The sequence below is a fragment of the Puma concolor genome, chromosome B4, assembly GCF_028749965.1.
Source record: "Puma concolor isolate L17-30 chromosome B4, mPumCon1.1.hap2, whole genome shotgun sequence".
NCBI classification, from domain to species: domain Eukaryota; kingdom Metazoa; phylum Chordata; class Mammalia; order Carnivora; family Felidae; genus Puma; species Puma concolor.
This window is the reverse complement of record NC_141673.1, coordinates 6,994,939-7,016,054: the sequence shown is the minus strand read 5'-3', so window position 1 is coordinate 7,016,054 and position 21,116 is coordinate 6,994,939. Positions and strand designations below refer to the sequence as shown.

Below are 21,116 nucleotides of genomic sequence, written 5' to 3'. Positions count from 1 at the left end.
ATGCCAAATTGTTGTTTTTGAGTGGGGGTGTGGTACGTGAGGGATAGCTTATTTAGCTACCCCACTTTAAAAATTCTTACTCTTTACCCTGAATATCCACCTGACAGATTATGTTCTCCCTTCTCCTTCTTCACCCTTTTTTGAAGGGAAATGATATGGGAAAGGGAGAGGCTGTCTCCATTCCTGGAGCCATCTGATAATGAGGTAAGGATGGCAGAAAAGTGTGGATAACATTGAATGGGATAAAAGGAATGTTACAATGTTATTTTGCACTGATATGCACAAGGTCTGAAAATGGCAGGAGGATGTCCATTCCTAATGATACCCAGTCCTATCCCTCTTCAATCCTCCTCTTGGGCATCCCAGGGCTGGAAGATGTATGCATCTGGACTGGACTCCCCTTTTCTTTGTGTTCATTGTTGCATTCCTGGGGAATGCTGCTGTCCTGTGTGTGATCCAGACTGAGCATATTCTTCACAAGCTCATGTACTACTTCCTAGCTGTGTTGGACCCTATTGACCTGAGCCTCTACACAGCCAGCACCCCTAAAATGCTGGGTGTCTTCTGGTTGAGTCTCAGAGATATATATCTCTTTTTTAAAAGTTGAAGTAAGAACAGAACATAAAGCTTATCTTAACCATTTTTAAGTGTAAACTTCAGTAGTGTTAACTATATTCACTTTGTTGAGTAGTGGATCTCTAGGATTTTTGCATACAAAACGGAAACTCTATACCCACTGAACAAACTCCATTTCCCTTTCCCCAAGCCCCTGGCAACTACCATTCTACTTTGTTTCTACAAAATTCACTACTTTAGGTACTTCATATAAGTGGAATCATACAGTATCTGTCTTTTTGTGTCTGGCTTATTTCACTTAACGTATCCTCAAGGTTCATCCATGTTGTAGCATGTGACAGAACTTCCTTCTTTTTAAGGCTGAAAATAATATGTATGTATATACCTAATTTTCTTTATCCATTCATCCATTAATGGACTTTTGGGTTACATGTCTTTGCTACTGTGCATAATACTGCAATAGACGTGGGTGTGAGGTTTTTTTTATTGTTGTTGTCATTGTTTTAAAGATTTTAAAGTAATCTCTACAGCCAACGTGGGGTTAAAACTTGCAACCCTGAGATCAAGAGTCACATGCTCTACTGACTGAGCCAGCCAGGCACCCCTGGTGTGAGTTTTTTTAACAGCCTCATTGAGATATAATTCATATACTATAATTCATTTAATGTATACAATTCAATGGGTTTTAGTGTATTCACAGATATGTGCAACCATCGATGGCTCTAGTCAATTCAAGAACATTTTCAGGGGTGCCTAGGTGGCTCAGTCGGTTGAACATCTGACTCTTGATTTCAGCTCAGCTCATGATCCCAGGGTCATGGGATCAGCCCTTGTCTAGCTCCATGATGAGCGCAGATCCTGCTTCAGATTTTTTCTCTTCCCTCTGCCCTTCTTCCCAGCTTGTGCTCTCTCTTTCTGAATCTAAGAAAGAAGAGAGAGAGAGAACATTTTAATCACTTCCAAAAGAAACCTTGTACTTTTTAGTTGTTATCCCTTATCCCTCCATTCTCCCCACCCAGCCCTAAACAACCACTAATCTCTCTGTCTTACAGATTTCCCTTTCCTGGACCCTCAAAGGAATGGAATCATATAGTATGTGGCCTTTTGTGACCAGCTTCTTTCCCTTTGAATTAATTTTCAAGGTTCATCCATGTTGTAGCATGTGTTAGTACTTTACTCCATTTGTGGCTGAATAATAATACATTGTATGGTTAACCATATTTTGTTTATTCATTCACCAGTTGGTGGACATTTGGGTTCTTTCCACCTTTTGGCTGCTATGAATAATGTTGCTGTAAACATCTGTGTGCAAGGTTTTGTGTGACATATGCTTTCATTTCTTTTGGATATATACCTAGCTGTGGAATTTCTGGGTGATATAGTAACTGCATTTGATCATTTGAGGGATTGCCAGATTATTTTCCACAGTAGCTGTACCAGTTTTACATTTCTACCAGTAGCATATATGAGGGTTCTAATTTCCCCACATCCTTATGACTTTTTTTATTCTATCCACCTTTCTAGGTGTGAAGTGGTGTCTTGTGTTTATTATTTGCATTTCCCTAATGGTTAGTGATGTTGAGCTCTGGCCATTTGCAGATCTTCCTTGGAAAAATGTCTGTTCAGATCCTTTGCCCATTTTTAAATTGGGTTGTCTTTTTATTATTGAGTTGTGAGAGTTCTTCATATACTTTACATAGAAGTCCCTCATCAGATATGTAATTGCAGATATCTTCTCCCATTGTGGGGGTTGTCTTTTCTCTCTTCCATGTAGGCAAATTATAGCTATAAATTTCCCTCTGATCACTGCTTTCACCCCATAAGTTTTGGCATGTTGTATTTTAGTGTTTTGGGTACATTTTATGTTCATTTTCATTCATGTCAAGTATTTTCCCTAGTATGTGATGACTTTCTTCTGTCTTTCAAAATTCTGCCTTTGTCTTTTGAGAGTTTGGTTATGCTGTGTCTAGGTATGCATCCCTTTGAGTTTATCTTATTTGGAGGGTAAATTCATTGAATTTCTTTAACGTGTAGCTTAATTTTTGTCATCAAATATGGGGAACTTTTAGCCAGTGTTTTTCAAATATTCTTTCTGCCCTTTCTCTCTTCTGTGTATGTTGGTATGCTGCACGGTGTCTCGTAGGTCTCTGAGCATCTGTTCATTTTTCTTTTCTTCTGTTCCTCAGACAGGCTAATTTCAATGGCCCTATCTTGGAGTTTGCTGATTTTTTTTCTGCTGGGGATGTCTGCTGTTGAGCCCCTCTAGTTAATTTTTTTTTTTATTTCAGTTACTAGACTTTTCAACTTGTAGGTTCCTTTCTGTAACTTCAGTATCTTTACTGATATTCTCTATTTACTGAGACGTCATTCTTATTTCCTTTAGTTTAGTTTTTGTGTTTTATTTTTTTAGAGAGCATGAGGAGGGGAGAGAGGGTGAGGAAGGGAGAGAGAATCTCAAGCAGGCTCCACGCTCAGCACTGAGCCTGACATGGGTCTTGATGCCACAACCCTGGGATCATGACCTGAGCTGAAACAAAGAGCTGGGCACACACCCAACTGAGCCACCAGGTGCCCCTCCTTTAGTTTTTTATACATGGTTTCCTTTAGCTCTTCGAACATATTTAAACTAGCTGATTTAAAATCTGATACTAGGGTAAATTAAGACATTAAAAAAAAAAAGATATTAAAAAGCTTGCTCTGTTCTTACCAAGATTCAACTGTCTTTCTTAACTGAATACTCTCTGGGCTGCTGCAGACTTTTGGTTAATTTCCAATGTTCTATGAAAGTTGATTCTGATAATACGTGGCAAGGTTTTCATTGCTTTTATGGAGGGAACAAACATTTGGTGGTTATTACTGGACCAATTTTTGTTGACTTCTTGCTTGGATTTTGATTCAAATAAACTATAGAAAGATATTTTTGAGACAGTTGGCAAAAACTGAACACAGAATGGTTGTTAGATTATTAAAAACTTAACTTTTTGGACAGGAAAATTGTATTAAGGTCATATATTAAGGTGACCTTAATATACTCTATACTTATATACTCTAGCTCACAAGAAAAAAAGTATGTGTGGGAAGAGAGATATGAAATAACGGCACATATTGATGGCTGTTAGAACTGAATAATGGGTACATGGAGGTTCACTGCACCATTTTATTTTTGTGTTTGAAAATTTTTATAATAAAATAATTCTTAAAAGAAGAGGTGTGCCCTTGGATCCAAACAAGACTGCCTTGAACTGGGAAAAAATTGAGTCCCTAACTGGCTGTGGGTAGAAGAGAATAAAACAATGCCTGGAAGATAGGCAGGGTGTGATGTTGACAGCATGAAGGCTAAAAGGATAGAATCAATCAGGCACCCCCAGGATAAAAGTACAAGTTATATCACAAGTGAAGACATGCAACCGTGTCTCAGTCTGGAAGGCTGCTCCCTAATCCTGACTCCCAAGTCCATGGTCTCAACCACCATCCCCTGCCACATCCCAGGGTAGTGGGAAAGACTTCTTTCCTGGGCCTGGCCAAAGAAGTGTACCCACCTGAGACCATTCCATTTGGCTAAAACAGCACTATGATCAAGACCCAAAGCTGGAGCTATGCATGGGGTGACAGGCCTCCAAGGACAGAGGCCTGGGATGTGGTAGGTTTCTGACCTTCTAAGTAACCCACAGCCTTAAGACATCAACTGGGGAGGGGCGCCTGGGTGGCGCAGTCGGTTAAGTGTCCGACTTCAGCCAGGTCACGATCTCGCGGTCCGTGAATTCGAGCCCCGCATCAGGCTCTGGGCTGATGGCTCGGAGCCTGGAGCCTGCTTCCGATTCTATGTCTCCCTCTCTCTCTCTGCCCCTCCCCCGTTCATGCTCTGTCTCTCTCTGTCCCAAAAATAAATAAACGTTGAAAAAAAAAAGAAAAAAAAAAACATTAAAAAAAAAAAAAAAAGACATCAACTGGGGAAAGAGAATGCTCTCTGATGACTCCAGACTCCATCAGTGAAACCCCAGTAATCTTAAATGACGTTGTAAAATATGTACTTGTAAGTTCTTTACACCATATTCTATTTAAAATTTTTTTTCAACGTTTTTATTTTATTTTTGGGACAGAGAGAGACAGAGCATGAACGGGGGAGGGGCAGAGAGAGAGGGAGACACAGAATCGGAAACAGGCTCCAGGCTCCGAGCCATCAGCCCAGAGCCTGACGCGGGGCTCGAACCCACGGACCGCGAGATCGTGACCTGGCTGAAGTCGGACGCTTAACCGACTGCGCCACCCAGGCGCCCCATCTTTACACCATATTCTAAATACCAGTGATGAAATTTGAAGTAGGGTTCAAGAACGAACGGCTAAGAAAGAATTCTTGAGACATTTTGGTGCAAAAAGGTGATTTTATTAGAGCACAGGGACAGAACCCCCGTGGGCAGAAAGGGCTGCACCTGCAAGTGTGAGGGGTGACTGATTATATACTTTAAGTTTGTAGAGGCAGGGGAGGTTTCTAAGGAATTTCTGTATGCTGAAAGCAGGGTCTTATAGGACACTGAAGATCTGACTATTGTCAAGATAAGATTATTTTTAGTTTTTAATGAAATATAAACATTGAGGCATTAAGGCAGCCATGGACTCCTTGAGGAATGTCACATACTGCATGTCTCAGGTATCTGTCAGTGGGCTGCAGGCTGTAAGGAGATTTCATTTAAACTACATTATTCTTGTCTTTGTTCTCATCGCAAGGATCTCAAACCCTGAGGGAGGGAGTATGGGAGATCTACCCAGAAGAGTTCCACAGGGCAAGACAGTGCAGACCCAGGGCGCTGTGTGCTCCCACATTCAAGCCCAAGGAAAACCTACCTAGCCTGCTCTGCTGCCAGCTTTCCAAATGGGGACAAGAACCATCAGGGACCACAGGTACCCTGTGGCCTTAGCTAAAGGAACAGGGCTTGGAAAATAGCAACAAAGGCAGGCAGTCAAGAACCTGCCATTCTTTTACTTTCCTGAAGAGGAGGAGCAGGAAATGTATTTTAAGATACAGAGAGGGGCGCCTGGGTGGCTTAGTCGGTTAAGCGTCCGACTCAGTTTCGGTTCATGTCATGATCTTGTGGAGTTTGAGTCCCACATTGGGTTCTGTGCTGACAGCACGGAGCCTGCTTGGGATTCTCTCTCCCTCTCTCTCTGACTCTCCCCTGCTCGTGCTCTCTCTCAAAATAAATAAATAAAACTTAAAAAAAAAAAAAAAAGACGCAAAGAGCCCCTAGACTTGTCTTCGGACACTGGTGGGGGGTGGGGGTGGGTCTGAACCTCCTCTGAAGCCAGGTTAGGAGAAGAGAAATTAATGGAGGGGCTGGGGGTGCTGCCAGGCAAAGGACCAACTGCAGCAGCCCACTGGGAGAGAGGCTAGCTGGCCCTCACTGGCACCCAACCCCAGAGTGCCACTGAATGAAGCCCTGGCAGAAAAGGGGACATGAGCTGAAAGGTGCAAAAGACAATGCAAAATCCTTAGCAGATCAGGGTCTGTGTGCAGTAGGAGGGCTGAGGAGTGAGTCTGAAGGGGGTGGGGAAGGGGTGCGCGAGACAAAAGGCCTGTGCCTGGCTGTGTTGTCACCACCACTTGAGTTGGGCAGAGCAGGATGGCTCCCTGGTGAGAGGCAAGTCTGGCATGTCTAGGAAGTATAATCTGCAGGTCACTTTGGAAAATAAGGAGCCAGAAGATGCCACACATCTTCCACGTGAGGTGAGATTTCAAACCAGCACCCTGTGCACTGCTGCCCAGAGTCCCTAACTGAAGGTGCCCATGACCCCACGTCCATATTGCAACTACCCAATTAAAGAACAGCTTTATTGGTAACCAGAGGGAACCAAGGTAACCTGGCTGGTGTTAGCCTGCAAGGCCTTATCCAGGCAGGCAAACCAATCACACAATTTGTGGGAGTTCCTGACAAGAGGTCAGATCTCTAGTCCTAATCATAAGAAAAATCCCAAGTCCTGATTTCAGAGTCAACAGAAAGAAGATCGGAGGGTATCAGTGGCCCTGCTTGTGGGGGCTCAGGACGCTGGCTCAGTTGTTCAGTAACATCTGTGGGGCCATGCAGACAAGGTAGAAACCAGGAAGGCCATAGGAAATCGCCCCAAGACAAGTTTCCAAGAAGGTTCACACTTGGGCAGGGTGTGGAACCTGGCCCTCAGATTGCACTTTGGGTCTCATGGGGCCAGGTCACCGAGCGGGCCTGGGTGTCAGAGAACCCCACTTACTAGCCCTCGGCATGTGGAGGCTCCATGGTCTGGTCTCAGTGATGCCGCCACAGCCTGTCACATGTTTCAGTTCCTCATTGCTGGGACTTCCCCAGCTTCCTGATGGGATACAGGTACCACATCACTACCCCTGAAGGGTTGATGACCACCGTGAAGTTGGTTTTAGGGTGGAGGCCACTGATGACATCACCCGTGTAGACGTTCTGGGCCTGTAGTGGAAAGAGGTATCGCCGGTACTACTGAAGAATGGCTGCAGAGACCCCCTCAGAGGGTGTGAAAGCCTGGACTCTGGCCTGTCTGGGGTGGGTCTCCAGCGTGCCCTACAGAAGTGGGAGCCCGGAAGGGTACCAGCCACAGCCCTCGATGCCTGCAGCTGCCCCTTGCGCTCCTGCCAGAGGACCACCCCCAGCGACACCCACCCGGGGAAGCCCGAAGCCCCACAGGTAGTAGGATACTCACCTCATAGGTGTTGGAGCTGTTAAAGTTGAGCCGGGCGAGGGAGGAGTGGTAGCGATAAGGCATATCCGTCCGGCGGCTGAAGAAGACTAAGGCGCTAGCCTCGTCGGCCAGGGGCCTCACGTACACTTCAATGTGGGATTTCTCCTGGACACAGAAGGTGGCTACCGGCTGGGCTCCCTGCTCAGGCAGGCCCTGAAATCCCCTCCCTGGCCCTCCTTTGAGCTTTGGGCCCCCCTAACCCATGGCTTCATGTCATGCAGAAGTTTGGAGGATACCCCAGCCCTCCAGCACCCCCAACTTATTCTTCCCTGACTCAGCAGATGCTCCCCGACACTTAATCTGTGCCAGGCCCCACGCCAGAACACAGACACAAGTGCATAAGGTCCTGTCTCAGACAGTTCATAGGCTAACGGGAGGGATAGACATGGGCAGCTGCTGGCACTGGAGTGGAGGACACTGTCCATAAGACTGATGAACTCTGCCCGGAGCGGCCGGGGGGTGATGCCCCGTCCTTCAGAAGGTCCGTGGGCCTGGTTCCACCATCAGCTCCTCCAGCAGGATTAGTTCCCTCCTCTGGGGATCACCAGTTCTATATGTGCCTTCTATAGTTGTGTGGATTTCTTTTAACTAGAGAGGTGAGGATCTGTGCAAAGAGCACAAGCTGGGAGGCTATGCTGTTGGAGTCAAGTTCTGTCGCACCCTTCACCAACTGTGTGGCCTTGGGTTATTTAGACTCTTCAAGTCTCAGTTCGCTCGTTTGTTAAGCAGGGAAGTATTTACCTTCTCAGAAAAGGGACCCAGAATGCCCAGCACACAGTAGGTGCTCAATAAATAGTAAATGCTAGTCTAGTGCTAGTAGCAGTTGCATCCCTTGGCTCAAACAACTCCTAAGCTCTGGAAGGAAGCCCTAGCTATTTGCCAGACATCACAGACATGTGCAGAAGTCTCATACTTCCAAACCTAGGGGCCCCACTGTTCCCGTGTGCACTTGTGTGGTAATGTCTCCCTTTCCCAGATCCCATGAGCTGTCCTGCTCTGGCCTTGTTCTCACCCAGGCAAATGGGGGGACGGTTGGAGCAGCTCCCGGTAGAATCCTTGACTGAATACAACCAGGAAGGTGAGCTGAGCAGATTTTGAGGCCCAGCCTTCCATAACCTCCAGGCTGGCAACCTTGTTCTCAGCGGGGGGCCTAGTCCCTCAGCCTTCCCTTCCCTCCCCCCAAACTCCAGTACCTTGAGAATCCTGCGTCCTTGGATGCCCAAGGGATCCTGGTTGATTTTGATCATGAGTGGATTCTGCAGAATGTCCATATTCTGGGCAGAAATGGTACGCAGGTCCGTGGACATGAAGAGGGGGGCTGCCAACACCGTCCATAGGGCCATCTGGGCCCGGGCTTGCTCAAAGCTGAGGCCAAAGTTCCCTATGAGCAGCTGGGGGCAGAGGAGAGGATCGGTCAGCTCTGCCCTCTTTAGGAAAGTGGGCACGGGGACCAACTCTAGACATGTAGCCCAGGCAAGAGAAGATGGAGTGGGAGGACACTGTGGGGCCTGGTTCAGCGAACACTATTCCCTAGGAGCGTGGCCTTGGGGTGCGTCAAGTAAGTCACTCTCCCTCTGAGCCTCAGCTTTTTTATTTCACCAAGATTATGGGGTGGTAATATGCCATGGCATCGGTTGTCCAGAGGATCCAGTGGGGTCCTGTTGCCAAAAGCATTTATACACCGACACACTAAAGTCAAAAAATACAGCCAGGGTGGCAGCGGTAGGTACCAGACCTGGACAGAGTCCCTGCTCCTGCCACAAGTCACCCACCTGCCCTAAACACAGGTGGCAAGACTGAGGGGGACACTTCCTGACCCCAGGGCAACCAATCCACAGACTGGACACAATTACCACTAAGCAACATGGTTACATACTTAGTGATACCCATGTAACACAGCACTGCATGTGCCAAACTGTGCCAAGCGTGTTAAAGGGTCATCCATTTTAATACCCAGAACAACCCTATATAAGGTAGCTACTTTTCTCATCTTCCAACTGACAAAACCGAAGCACAGAAAAAATTAAGTCACTTTCCCAAGGATAAGTGGCCGAGCAGGAACCAGAACTCGAAAGCAGGCTAATTGGTGTTTCTCCAGGTGTCTATCTGGCCTGGTGTCTGTAATTATTATAATCACTGGTAGTAAATGCTTGTTGACTAAATGAAGAGATAGGTAGCAAGTCATAAGATAAAGTGCAAAAACACTGAAGTCAGGGCTATGAGTGAGGTAGGTGTGAGGGGCCGACTCTGCCTGCAGAGGCTCTGTGGGAGGGGAAGAGGGCACAGGGCATTGAAAGGTGGTCAGAAGCAGGCCTGGCAAGGACAGTCTAGGGAAGGAATGACTGGAGTGTGTGGACTCTTCATTATCTTCACTGTCCCGAGGAATAGTGTCCCACAAGAGTCACTACAGACCAAGTTCTCAGGTTTCAAGAAACATCAGAACCGCCAGGGAAGACTGTTAACAATGGGTATTCCCAGGCCCTGTTCGAACATCCTGATCCAAAAAGTGGAGGTAAACCAGCTCCCAGGGTGAGTCTGATGCAGCTAGTTCAAGGACACATTTCAGAGACACTGGTCTAGAACCTGGCAGTGAGCATCCAGGAAGACAGCACAGGGCAGTGGGGGAGCAGGTCTGTCGCGGCCCGCAGGCCTTGGGCCACCCCCCTCCATGCTGGTACCATGTCTGGGTCGTTCCAGTGTCCAGGGCCTGCCACCGGCTGCAGTATGTCCTGGTGGTCCACAAACCAGTCCAGGATGGACAGCACGCTACTCCAGGAGTCCTGGATGTCATCATAGTTGCGCCAGACGTTGCAGATTTCTGCCAGCAGACTGTAGTTCACCTGGATGTCGGGGGAAGGCAGAGTCCAGCAGCAGAGTCACGCCTTGCTGCCTGGAGGCCTCTACGGGGGCTGAGGAGCCTCAGCAGGAGACACACAGGGTGCAGAAGGGGGAAGAGAACAGGCCCTGAGCTAGATCACGATGAGGAAGGTCTCAGAAAGCGGGGTCCTGCCCTGGGGCTTCCCAGGCCTCATCTCCACCTGTGCTGGTGCCGGAAGTCTGCCCTGCCCTCTCATGCCCGTTGGGGCCAAGCCCGGGGAACGGGCCCAGGCTGGTGTACCCACAACCCTCGCTACTGCACACCCACCCCTGTATTCTCTCAGTGAGCCCCGCCGTCTGCCAGCATTCTCCCTCAGGTCTACAAGTCTGATCCCACCCTTCCTAGTGTCCTAGGTGCTGAAGGGCCCCTGGTGATATGCCCACAATGCCTTTCAGAGGCTCAGCCCCACTTGCATGGCCTCACTAGCCTTCTAGATGTCCTAGCCCACTCAGTACAACCAGGATTCTGACCACTGGCTGGATGATGTGTGTCAGCACGTGACATGTAGTTCCATGCCCTGGACGCCCATCCCTTCGGCCCACCTGAGAATGCCTCCTCTTCTCTAGACCCCCCTAGAGGCCCCCTCTGGGGCACTCAGAACCCTCTCCTAGACTGACAAATCAGCACACCGGCAACTATGATGAGAGCAACCCTGACTGCACAGGAGGGGAGGAGGCTTGGGTGTGGGGAGCATTGCCAGGTGGGCTCACGGAATGGCTTACCTTTGGGGGAAGGCCCCCTTCATAGGCCGGCCAACTGCAGGAGAAGGCAATGGGGCGGCCTGTGGCATTCAGGGCAGCTGCCATCTTGGGGTATCCTGGAAAAACCCCACCCCTACATTTTAGGCCTGAGGAGGCACAGGATGAAATCTGGGGCCTCAGGCCAAACCTCCCACCAAATGTGAGGGAACTGAGGCTCAAAAGAGGAGGTGCCTCCCCCTGTACCCAGAGCTACAAACACTTCCTGGGTGGGGATGGTGCCAACCCATCTTTAGGAAGCCTGGGAGGCAATAATCCTCCCAGCCTCTGGATGCAGGGAATTGGAAAATACTACTCCCTGGGGGCCATACAGACAGACAAGCTCGGCCAGGTAGGCCCCGGTGAGCTTTCCATGGCCACCCCTCCGTGTCTACCTGATGGCCCCTGGCCAGCTCCAGGACCCACCCATGGCCCGTTCCTCGGGAGTCGAAAAGCAGCCATCCAACTTCAGCATGTCCACCTTCCACTCGGCAAAGGTTTGAGCATCCTGAGTCACCTTGTCTAGCGTGATGCCTGGGTAACCCATACAGGTGAAGTTGCCCATGTCCTCGTAGATGCCCAGCTTCAGGCCCAGGGAGTGAGCCTGTGGAGGGTTGAGGACACAAGTGGGCTTAGGCAGGACCCGCAGGGAGCCACCTCACAGGCACATCTGACCAGTCCTCATTAGAAAATTATCGGCTCCCCACTATCGAAAGGAAAGAGTGTGTTTGCTGGTCTGTCTCCTGCCAACTATGGTCCTTCTCCTCACTCCAACACACACCTCCCATGGGCAGCTGCTGGCCTCCAGGCCTTGCTTCTGTCATCCCCTCTGCCTCGAATGTCGTCTCTCTATAGCAGCTCAAGAATTGCCTCCTCCAGTGAATCTTTCTGAAATCCCAGGCTGGAAAAGATGCCCCTCCTGGCTCTTACCCACCACGGTGGGCCGAAACTAGCTGTCCATTTATCTGTTTTCCCCACCAGACTGTGATTTCTCAAGAGGGATTGTGGAAATAAGCCCTGAGCAGAGGGTGGGGGGATGCATGGAGACCCTGGTCTGGACCCCAGGCTAAAGGGCAGGGCTGGGGTGGGGCTCACATAGTCAGCCAGGAAGGCAATGCCATTGGGGAAGCGCTTGGGATCTGGTATCAGGCGGCCTTTGGCGTCACGCCCACCAATCCAGCAGTCATCCATGTTAAGGTATGTGTAGCCCAGGTCCCGCCATCCGTCTTGTGCCAAGTGGTCGGCCATCTCCATGAAGAGCCGCTCGCTGGTGAGAGGCAGGGGATGGGGCAGCTCAGTCACCCCCCACCCCTTTCCTCAGAGCTTTTCAGACTTTTCAGAGGATCTGAGTGTGAATCCAGGCTATGAGAACCATAAGCAGGGTGGAAAGAAAGGAGCCGTTTGGCCCCAGGCTGCAAGACTGAGCCAGCCTGGCTGTAGCAATGATCTCCTTTCAGTGATCTCAGGGGCTGGGCCCGCCACAATGCCCCTGCCCCACAGGCCTGACAGCTCCCACAGAAGCCCCAAGCAGGTCACAAGGCTGTCAATGTCCCAAAGGTCACCTATGGTTGCATCCTCTCTGGCACGGGCGCTCTTTTCCTGCCCTCCACTCCCTGCCCCTACTCCCCGGGGTCTTGGGCAAGGCTTGTTAGGTGGTGTGGACCTCGCTCACCTGATGCAGTTCTTCGGGTCCTCGTCGCAGTCAGTGTTGCAGCGGAAACGTTCCCAGGCCAGCCAGCCCATGGGTGGCTTCCGCAGGAGCCCATTCTCTAGCACCAGCACCCGGGCCACCAGGGCCAGCAAGAGCACTGCAGGGGAGTCAGAAGGATGACTGTCAGGGGCTCCCCTAGCCCCAGCCCTCGCCCCACCCCACCCATATGCTGTTGGGCTCTGCAGAGGCCGCTGGACTTCACATTAGGGGAACAACCAGACTCCTGGGCTTGAGAAGAATTAGCTCCTATTGTAACTGCCGGCTCCAGCAGTTACAGTGAGTGGGCTCACGGTGCCTGGGGCAGGGCAATGTGTTTGAGGCCTGAGTCCCCACCTGCTATTGCCACAGCAGTGCCGGAATCGGTAAAAAACTAACACTTGAGGTTGTATCCTTTCTGCACCCTGACTAGCTCCCCCAACTCAGTGTACACAGAACTTGGCCAGACTCCAGGTCTCCTGAGTCTCACCCAAGGCCCTTTGCTCTCTACCACAGACCCCCAAAAGGCCTCAGAAGGGCTTAAGAGATTAGTCAGGTTTGGATCTGCATCTAGCCATCTACGGAACAACTACTGCGATGTCGATAACACATAAAGCAGGTCCTCTGTACTTTGAGGGAGAAGGGGAGAGAAAGGAAGTGGCCTCTTTGGAAGGGAACTGATTCCTAGGTGGGGAGCATCTCCTTCTTGCTGGCCCAGCTCCAAGAGTAAGAGAGAGGAACATGTCTCCCACATACCCACATCAAAGAAAGAGGCCCAGACACCAGAGGGCTGGAACTTCCTCCAGGGAGCCCCTATCCCCATCGGGTCTCCTGTCCTCCCCAAACCACCCCCACCCGCGTAGGTACCTGTTTTCAGCAACATCGCTCTGGACTCAGCGTCTCAGGACCCGACCGGATCTGCTCTCCTTTCACCAGCTTTATACGTTGGATTCTGGAAGGTAAGAAACGTTAGGTAAGCACCGGGGTCCACTACGGCCTCGCTAGCTCTACCGCTCTCAACCTTGAGCGTGGATCCCACAAGCCGCCCTCACTGTTCACCACCCCCGGCCCTCAGCTATCACTTCCCCGAGCCTGGGTTCTTCCTTCAGAAATACTAAACAAGATGTCTTAGACGTTAGGCCCCACCCCCTCTGTAGTGCCGGGAACCCCCGGCCCCACCGCGGCCCTCCGCCGAGCCGGAGCCAGAAAAAGGCAGCGACCGCCTCTGGGACGCCCAGGAAGAACGGAGGCATCGGCCTGGGACCAGGCTTCGGACTCCCACCGGCTCTGGGTTGCCACCACCCCATCCCCACCCCGTCCCCAAGGACAGCAGCCCAGCAGCCCTAGCGCGGGGACCGTCCCTCAGAGTGCCCCGCTCGCGGAACTCACCCTGCGGACGCACCCAGAACCGCCACAGGCTTCGGCCTCTGGAACGCCGACTGCTGCTGTAACCTGATTTGCCTACAGCGTTCCACAGGGGGCGGAGCCTGACGGCGGCAAGCCTTCCCGGCGGAACCTATCAGAATCCCCCTAGCAATGTCGTGTCCCGCCCCCTGTGGGCCCATAAGCCCTCCCCCGAAGTTCTCAAAGCCCCGCCCCCTCAAGTTCCTTCTCCCCGCCCACCTCAGGCAGGCACCACCCGCGGAGCAAGTCTATGGACTGGGTGACCTGACGACCGTGGCTCCCGGAGAGGCTAGTCCTTTCACCTCTGCGGGGTTCCTGAAGGCGAGCACAGTGCCCGACACAATGTAAACGCTTAATAAATACTATGGAGTGAATATCTGCTTTTTAAAAAGGAAGTGAGAAAATGCCATGATGCATGGTGTAGGGCACTGTTTTTGCGGAGCCAGGAGGCTCTCCTCCCCTACCTGACACTCTGGGCCAGCCACCCATTGTACTGGCCCCAGGCACTCTACATATTCTTTCCCTCCTACATTCATGAAATGTTGTGTTTTTTTTAATGTTTTATTTATTTTTGAGACAGAGACAGAGCATGAGAGGGGGAGGGGCAGAGAGAGAGGAAGACACAGAATCTGAAGCAGGCTCCAGGCTCTGAGCGGTCAGAACAAGGGCTGGAACCCACAAACTGTGAGATCATGATCTAAGCTGAAGTTGGACGCTTAACCAACTGAGCCACCCAGGCACCCCTCATCAAATATGTTTTTTAAGTTTATTTACTTATTTAGAGAGAGAGAGAGAGAGAGCGTGCACATGAGTAGAGGGGGAGAGAATCCCAAGCAGGATCCACGCTGTCAGCACAGAGCCTGATTCAGGGTCCTGAGCCAAAATCAAGTTAGATGCTTAACTGCCTGAGCCACCAAGGCACCCCTGGAGTACTCCTTCACAGCATACCTCAGGTCACTCCTTGCTCAAGACCCTGTGACAGCTGTTCATCTCAGTCTGGAGACTCACAGATTTACAAAGCCCAACCCCACGCATTCTGACCACATCTTCTGCTGCTGTCCCCCTCCTCCCTGCCTCTCTGTCACACTCTTGCAGTTCCTCAGACACAACTGGTCTCAGGGCCTTTGCACTAACTGTTCCCTCTGCCTGGAATCATCTTCCTCCAGATTTTGGCATGACTGGCTCCCTTATTTCCTACCAGTATTTCTCAAATGCCACCTTCTCAGTGAGGCCTACCCTGACCATCCCATTTGAAATTGCAACCTCGCTGCTCCAGCAATTCCCAAGCTCAGTGTGACTTCCTATATTTTCCATACCACTTATTACCTTCTAACACATTTGTTATGGTTTCTGTTATTAACTGAATAAAAGTTAGTGGGAGAGACAGATAATAAACAGGAAATAAAAGCATGAGTATAGGGAATGTTCTGTAGTGGCTAGTGCTATCATGAAAATACACCCCAGGGATGTGATAGACTTGAGGATGAGCTACTTGACATCGCATAGTCAGGGAGAGGACATTTAAGCGGAGACCTAGTTGGTGTGAAGGAGCTCTGAGAAGTTAGAACTGAGGGATAGAGGTAAGAAGGAACATTCTAGGCTGCAGGAACTGCAAAGGCTAGAGCTCTGAGCTGGGAACCACCAAATTCATGGGCAGATATTCCGACCTCCCTGGCTTCCAGGGCCGTCAGGAACCCCCAGCCTCCTGCGTTTGGTTGTGCATTCGGGGAACCCTCACCACAAGCCTACCCTTGGACCAATTCCAGGCAGAGCCCTGGGGACCGCGGGTGGGTTGCAGGCCGGTGGGAGTGGCGGAAGCAGAAATCGATAAACCCCAGAAACAGAAATGTGGGCGCTTCTGGAGCCGGGTGGGGTTGCCAGGAAGCTCGGCGGGGCCTCGCAGACTGGATAGGAGCCCGCCCAAAGGAGGCGCCGGGCCCAAGCCGTCCCAGGCTTGGCTCAGTGGGAAAAGTGGGCCGGGCGGGGAGAGGGGGCTGGAGAGGGGAAGAGAAGGACTCCGAAGTCTCCTGGCGGTGGGCTGGGTCCGAGGCCCGCGGACGACCTGCGGCGGGGCCCTGGGTTCGAGGTCTCCCGCCGCTGACCAGCTCCGTGGTTCTGGCAAGTCTCGGCCTCTCCGGCCTCAGTTTCCCTCCCGCGTGGATCCAGAAGCCGCTTCGCAGATCCCCGGGTGAGCTGTGGGAGGGGAGGGGGGGGATGGTAACTCGAGCCGCCGCCCGGAAGGGGTCTCCCGGCGTCCGCGGCCACGTTCCCGCCCGGGCGGAGGCGCGGGGGCCGGAGCCCGGATCGCCCCAGGCCGCGGGCGCAGCCCACCGCGCGAACCGCCCTCCCGGGCTTCGGCGCGCCCGTCGGCGCGGAGGTGAGCGCGGGCCCCGCGGGCTCTGGAGGAGGCGGCCCCCGGGAGGGCGTGGCCAGCGGGGACGTGGCGGGGCAGCCCCACTGCGCGGACCCGGAGACTGAGGTTCCCGGCGAGGCGACCGCTGTTTTAGGGCGGTGGCGGGTCAGGGGTCCACCCGGTGGCCCCAGGCCGGTGGGTCCAGCGCCCCAGCCCGTCCAGCTCCTCTAACAAAAAGACCGGCGAGACGCGGCGCACCGACTCCCCGCCGGCTCCGCGGTCGGGGCCTCGCACCCCTCCCCAGGCTCGCGGCGGGGGCGGGAGCCCTGCTCCTCCCGCTCCGGAGCCCCTCTCCGCGCCCCGGTGCCGGGCGGACGCAAGGCTCGGCCGGGGCAGACCTCAGTGAGCTCCTCCTCCTCCTGCGACCACCCCACCCTCGTGGGCCCCCGCTTAGGCCTTATCATGACTGATCCTTACTTTATTTCTTCCGTAATTCATTTTTACATTCATTTATTATTTACTTTTGTCTGTTTACACTGTGTCTCCCCGCTTGAATTTAGGCTCCAGGAGGGAGGGGCTGCTTTGTCCGTTGGCGTTTTCTCACTTATTTGAATACTTTCTTCCTGGATATTGGAAGTCAAACGGGGGGGGGGGGGGGGGGGGGGGGGGGGGGAGGGGGGGGGCGGCGGCCAGCCAAGGTGAGTCCTGCCCATTCTGGGGTTGGGGATAATGCTGTAAACACAAATGAGATAGATCATTGTGGCACGAAGGAAATGCAAACAGAAGTGAGGGGGCTGCTGGTTGGGTCACCTTAGATCAGGTCACCTTGGTGATCAGGACCACTTTGGATACAGCCATCAGGACAGACCTCTCAGATTAGGTGACTTAAAAGCCAACCTGCGACATGTGCTAGAAGGGAAAAGCAGGAAGCTGAGGACACTTAACTCTGACCTAGCCTTAGGGAGTAGAGTACTGAGTTCTGAGAAGTGATATTCAATTGCTCCTTATTAAGGGCCTGGCCTGAGTGAGTGGGTGGGTACGGAGATGATCAGGGTAGGCCTCCTGGAAGAGGTGGTGGTTTTTACTGGGCTCCTAAGACTGAGCAGGAGTTCTCATCCCCTAGGAGGGGGGGGTCACTGGGTTTGACAATTGTTTTGCAGGTGCCCTAGGAACCACATAGTCCGTGTGGCCAGACAAGCCAGGCCCCTGCCCTCTTGCTGTGAGCTCTGCTGGTAAGTGAGTCACTGCCAAGGCTTGCCCCTAGAAGATATGAGGGAATCGGGAGACCCAAGTTCTGCTTCTGGCTGGTCATGCAGCCTTGGGCAGTTCATCTTCACTGCTCTGGGCCTCAGTTTTTCATGAGTCAGGAGGACAGTTGAATTAGGTGTCACTTACGATCCGTGAGGCACCGACAGTCAGTGGCTGAGGATGGTCCTACCCAGCCACGCCTTGTGTTTGTACCACACTCGTTTACTGCACAGATCCATATCTAAGCCCCCACTGATGGAGGAATGGGGCAGGCCTGCCTCACCCTGCCCTCATCTGGCCTCGAAGGCTGCGGATTCTTACTAAAGGGTAATTGCGCCATCAATGAATGAGAGGCCGCGGGGGCCCAGGAGGGTCACAGAAACCCTGGAGGTTTGGCCTCAGGGTTGGAGCTGAGGGGCCCCTGGGTCAGGGGATGGTTTAGGCATAATGATTTCTATGGGTTCTGTGGGCTCAGGATCCATTTCAGCTCAGCTGATACCTTTTTCTTTGGATTTTAAAAAGCTGTGTCAAAGCCCTCCATACCTCCTGGTCTGGTACACGTTATCATTTTCTCTGAGCCCTCTGGTGTCCAGTTTTTTCCATGACCCTCACAACAACCCTTTGAGAGCAAAGTCAGGGGAGGCTAGCCCATTTCACAGATGAAGACACTGAGAGCCTCAGGGCACACAGCAAGTGAGTAGAGGCCACAGAGCTGGGGCCCAGATCTCCTCCAGAGCCAGCGTTCTTTTCCCCACAGGAGCACAGAGGCTGCCTCCCTCTCTGGCCCTCTCCCGCCGCCACTTTTTTTTTTTTTTTCCTTAATGTTTTTATTTTATTTTTGAGAGAAAGAGACAGAGTGCGAGTGGGGAAGGGCAGAGAGCAAGGGAGACAGAATCTGAAGCAGGCTCTAGGCTCTGAACTGTTGGCACAGAGCCTGATGCGGGGCTCAAACTCATGTTTAACCAACTGAGTCACCCAGGTGCCCCCCCCTTTTTTAATTTTTTAAAAATGTTTTCCCCTCACAGTTCTTATGGGAGCCATGAAGCTGAACGAGAGGAGTGTAGCCCACTATGCACTGAGCGACTCCCCAGCAGACCATACGGGCTTTCTGCGCACTTGGGGCGGGGCAGGGACTCCCCCCACTCCCAGTGGCACTGGCCGAAGATGCTGGTTTGTTCTCAAAGGCAACCTGCTGTTCTCCTTTGAGAGCCGAGAGAGCAGGGCCCCGCTGAGCCTGGTGGTGCTGGAGGGCTGCACGGTGGAGCTGGCCGAGGCTCCAATGTCTGAGGAGTTTGCCTTCGCCATCCGTTTCGACGCCCCTGGTGTGCGCCCACACCTGCTTGCGGCAGATGGGCCCGCGGCCCAGGAGGCCTGGGTGAAGGCACTGTCCAGGGCGAGCTTTGGCTACATGCGCCTGGTGGTGCGCGAGCTGGAGAGCCAGTTGCGAGATGCCCGCCACAGTCTGGCCTTGCATCGCCACTCATCCTGGAAGGCCATTACCAGCCGCTATAAGCCCCAGGCTCCTGACCATCGGCCTCTGGGCCTGGAAAACGGCCACTCCCTCTCCAAGGATTGCAGCCCTGTGGACTTGGGTGAAGAAAGTGGCAGCAGGCCAGCAGGGCAGGGCTTGGCCGAGTTGCAGGGCCCTGCCGGCCTCTTCCTGGGCAGGAGGCAGAGCCCCCTGTTCCCTGAGACCTTCTACTTCTCTGCCTTGCACAATTGGTATGGCCAGGAGATCTCGGAGCTGAGGCAGAGGTGGATGCAGAGGGCCCGGGGGAGCCGGCCAGAACGTGAGAAACAGGATGGGCACTGAGCCTCGGCTCTTTGGGTTCTTCCCTTGTCCTGCTGGTCAGGACACCAGAACCAGTGCTTCTCCAGGAATTTAATGTTTATTTGTTTTAAAGTTGCTTTTTTTGAGAGGGTTCTCTCCTTCCTGCTTTTTAGGCCTCCTCCAGGCTCCAGATCCACCTTTGTGCCTGGAGGGGGACCAAGGAATCGTTACTTGCAACCCCTTTGTTTCCTGAGGCCCAGAGAGGAGGGGATGCTTGCTCAGCAACCACAGGGCCAGACCCAAGTCTCCTGACTCTGTGCTGGACTGCTCCGCTCTCAGGGAATATTAATGAAATGGAGGAAGTGGGGACTATTGCATGGCCTCAGGCTGCCCTGCCTGTTTACCTACACAACAGACTCTACAACCACAACTTCTAACACAGGGAGTTGTGTGTACATTTAAATACCAGAAGCTGGCTGAAATGTTGGCTCAAGGGACTGACACTGTCAGAGAAAGTGGATTTATTGTCCTGGGGGTTTCTGGGGCCCAGCTCTTCCTGAGCGGTGGGAAGATTGGGCATAGGAACTGCAGTTTGGGTGGGGCCCTTTGGAGGGGCAGGGCCTTCAGCCAACGAAGAGGGATTGATTCTTCTCAGCAAGTGTTGGGGCCTCCATCTTCTCTCCCTGGCTGCCTTGTCTATAGATGGTGCTGGTCATTGTCCCGAGAGGGGCTGGGAGCTTTTTATGTCAGCAGAAATCCTTCCTGTATTCTGTCCTTAGCAGCCAGCTCCTGGAGCTGCCAAGTGGGAAGCCAAAGAAGCGAGGAGGCAATGTGGCTCTCTGGGGAAGCCAGGTTGTTATTTTGGTTTTCAGTCGAGGGCATTCTGGGAGTTTGAACACCAGGATAAATTCTTCTAACTGCTCCCAGAGAGCTGTTCCCAACCCTGAACCCCTCCTAGGAACTCATTCACTATCCTGCTTGTCAGCCAGCGCGTATCTGCCAAGACCCTCTCACTGCTACTCTCAGCAGCATGGCGCCAAGTGTTTTATCGATTATTTTGGGAGGCAAAGTGGCTGCGTCTAGAGAGCCAGCAGCCAGACTAGCCTGAGCCCTAGAGGTGAGGCAGCAGTGGCTGGATGGAAGATGCAGAACCTGGTCAAGACATCCCCCCCTCTCCATACACACAGTCTGCCCCTTCTTAGACTCTCAATCCCTTATTAGGGCCTTGGGTAGCCTGACCAGGGCCAACGAGGTCCAGAGGCTGTGACCGACAGCCTCTTAAGTCCAGCACGCCCAAGGCCACCAGAGTCCAGAACCGGTTCCTGCCAGGCTTGTGTCCTAAGAAGAGGGGCTACCTTCCGAACCCTGTACAGGAGTCCCACAGCCCACTGCGCCTTGTTTTCTACACAGACACTATAGGCTTTTATCTTTCTTATGGTTACAGTATTTTTATATGATTAAAACATGAGGTTTTTATTACTCATTTTGGTTCCTCAAAGTTTATTTTAACAACCACTTGACCAATTTGTGCAAAAGCCCCATTTCTCCCCTTCACTTATGGTTTACATTTGCCTATAGAGAACGTATACCTTGGCAAGAAATAAAATTCCCAAATCACCCAAGTAGTACAACTAATACATTTATATTTTTTAAATATTAAAAAGAGAAATACAATTGTTTCAAGCTCAATTAAAGTCATTTCTCTTCTCAACAATCACCCACTC

General features: G+C 51.9%; 2 protein-coding genes across 6 annotated transcripts; one reads left to right on the top strand and one right to left on the bottom strand.

Moving 5' to 3' along the window:
* Positions 1 to 1,042: 1,042 nt before the first annotated feature.
* NAGA (alpha-N-acetylgalactosaminidase) lies at positions 1,043 to 14,117 on the bottom strand. 2 transcript variants are annotated; one of them, XR_015253262.1, is made up of 11 exons: positions 14,006 to 14,117; positions 13,484 to 13,568; positions 12,602 to 12,737; positions 12,025 to 12,196; positions 11,356 to 11,533; positions 10,915 to 11,009; positions 9,993 to 10,154; positions 8,508 to 8,705; positions 7,276 to 7,419; positions 6,817 to 7,025; positions 1,043 to 1,497 (listed from the first exon to the last, which is right to left on the bottom strand). XR_015253262.1 is itself a non-coding variant. In XM_025926602.2 (10 exons), exons 2-10 carry the CDS (start codon positions 13,497 to 13,499, stop codon positions 6,891 to 6,893), a joined length of 1,236 nt encoding a protein of 411 aa, XP_025782387.1. In that variant the 5' UTR covers positions 13,500 to 13,568; positions 14,006 to 14,117; the 3' UTR covers positions 6,390 to 6,890. The 2 variants fall into 2 exon arrangements, 1 of the variants encoding a protein (XP_025782387.1); XM_025926602.2 differs by lacking the exon at positions 1,043 to 1,497 and having other exon boundaries at positions 6,390 to 7,025.
* Positions 14,118 to 15,993: 1,876 nt separating this feature from the next.
* Positions 15,994 to 20,875, top strand: PHETA2 (PH domain containing endocytic trafficking adaptor 2). Of its 4 annotated transcripts, none has more exons than XM_086712131.1 (3): positions 15,994 to 16,208; positions 17,534 to 17,605; positions 18,647 to 20,875. In XM_086712131.1, the coding sequence occupies exon 3, from the start codon at positions 18,652 to 18,654 to the stop codon at positions 19,432 to 19,434; it is 783 nt and encodes a 260-aa protein (XP_086568257.1). In that variant the 5' UTR covers positions 15,994 to 16,208; positions 17,534 to 17,605; positions 18,647 to 18,651; the 3' UTR covers positions 19,435 to 20,875. The 4 variants fall into 4 exon arrangements, with proteins under 4 accessions (XP_086568257.1, XP_086568260.1, XP_086568261.1 ...); XM_086712134.1 differs by lacking the exon at positions 15,994 to 16,208 and adding an exon at positions 16,226 to 16,397; XM_086712135.1 differs by lacking the exon at positions 15,994 to 16,208 and adding an exon at positions 16,443 to 16,775.
* Positions 20,876 to 21,116: the final 241 nt, after the last annotated feature.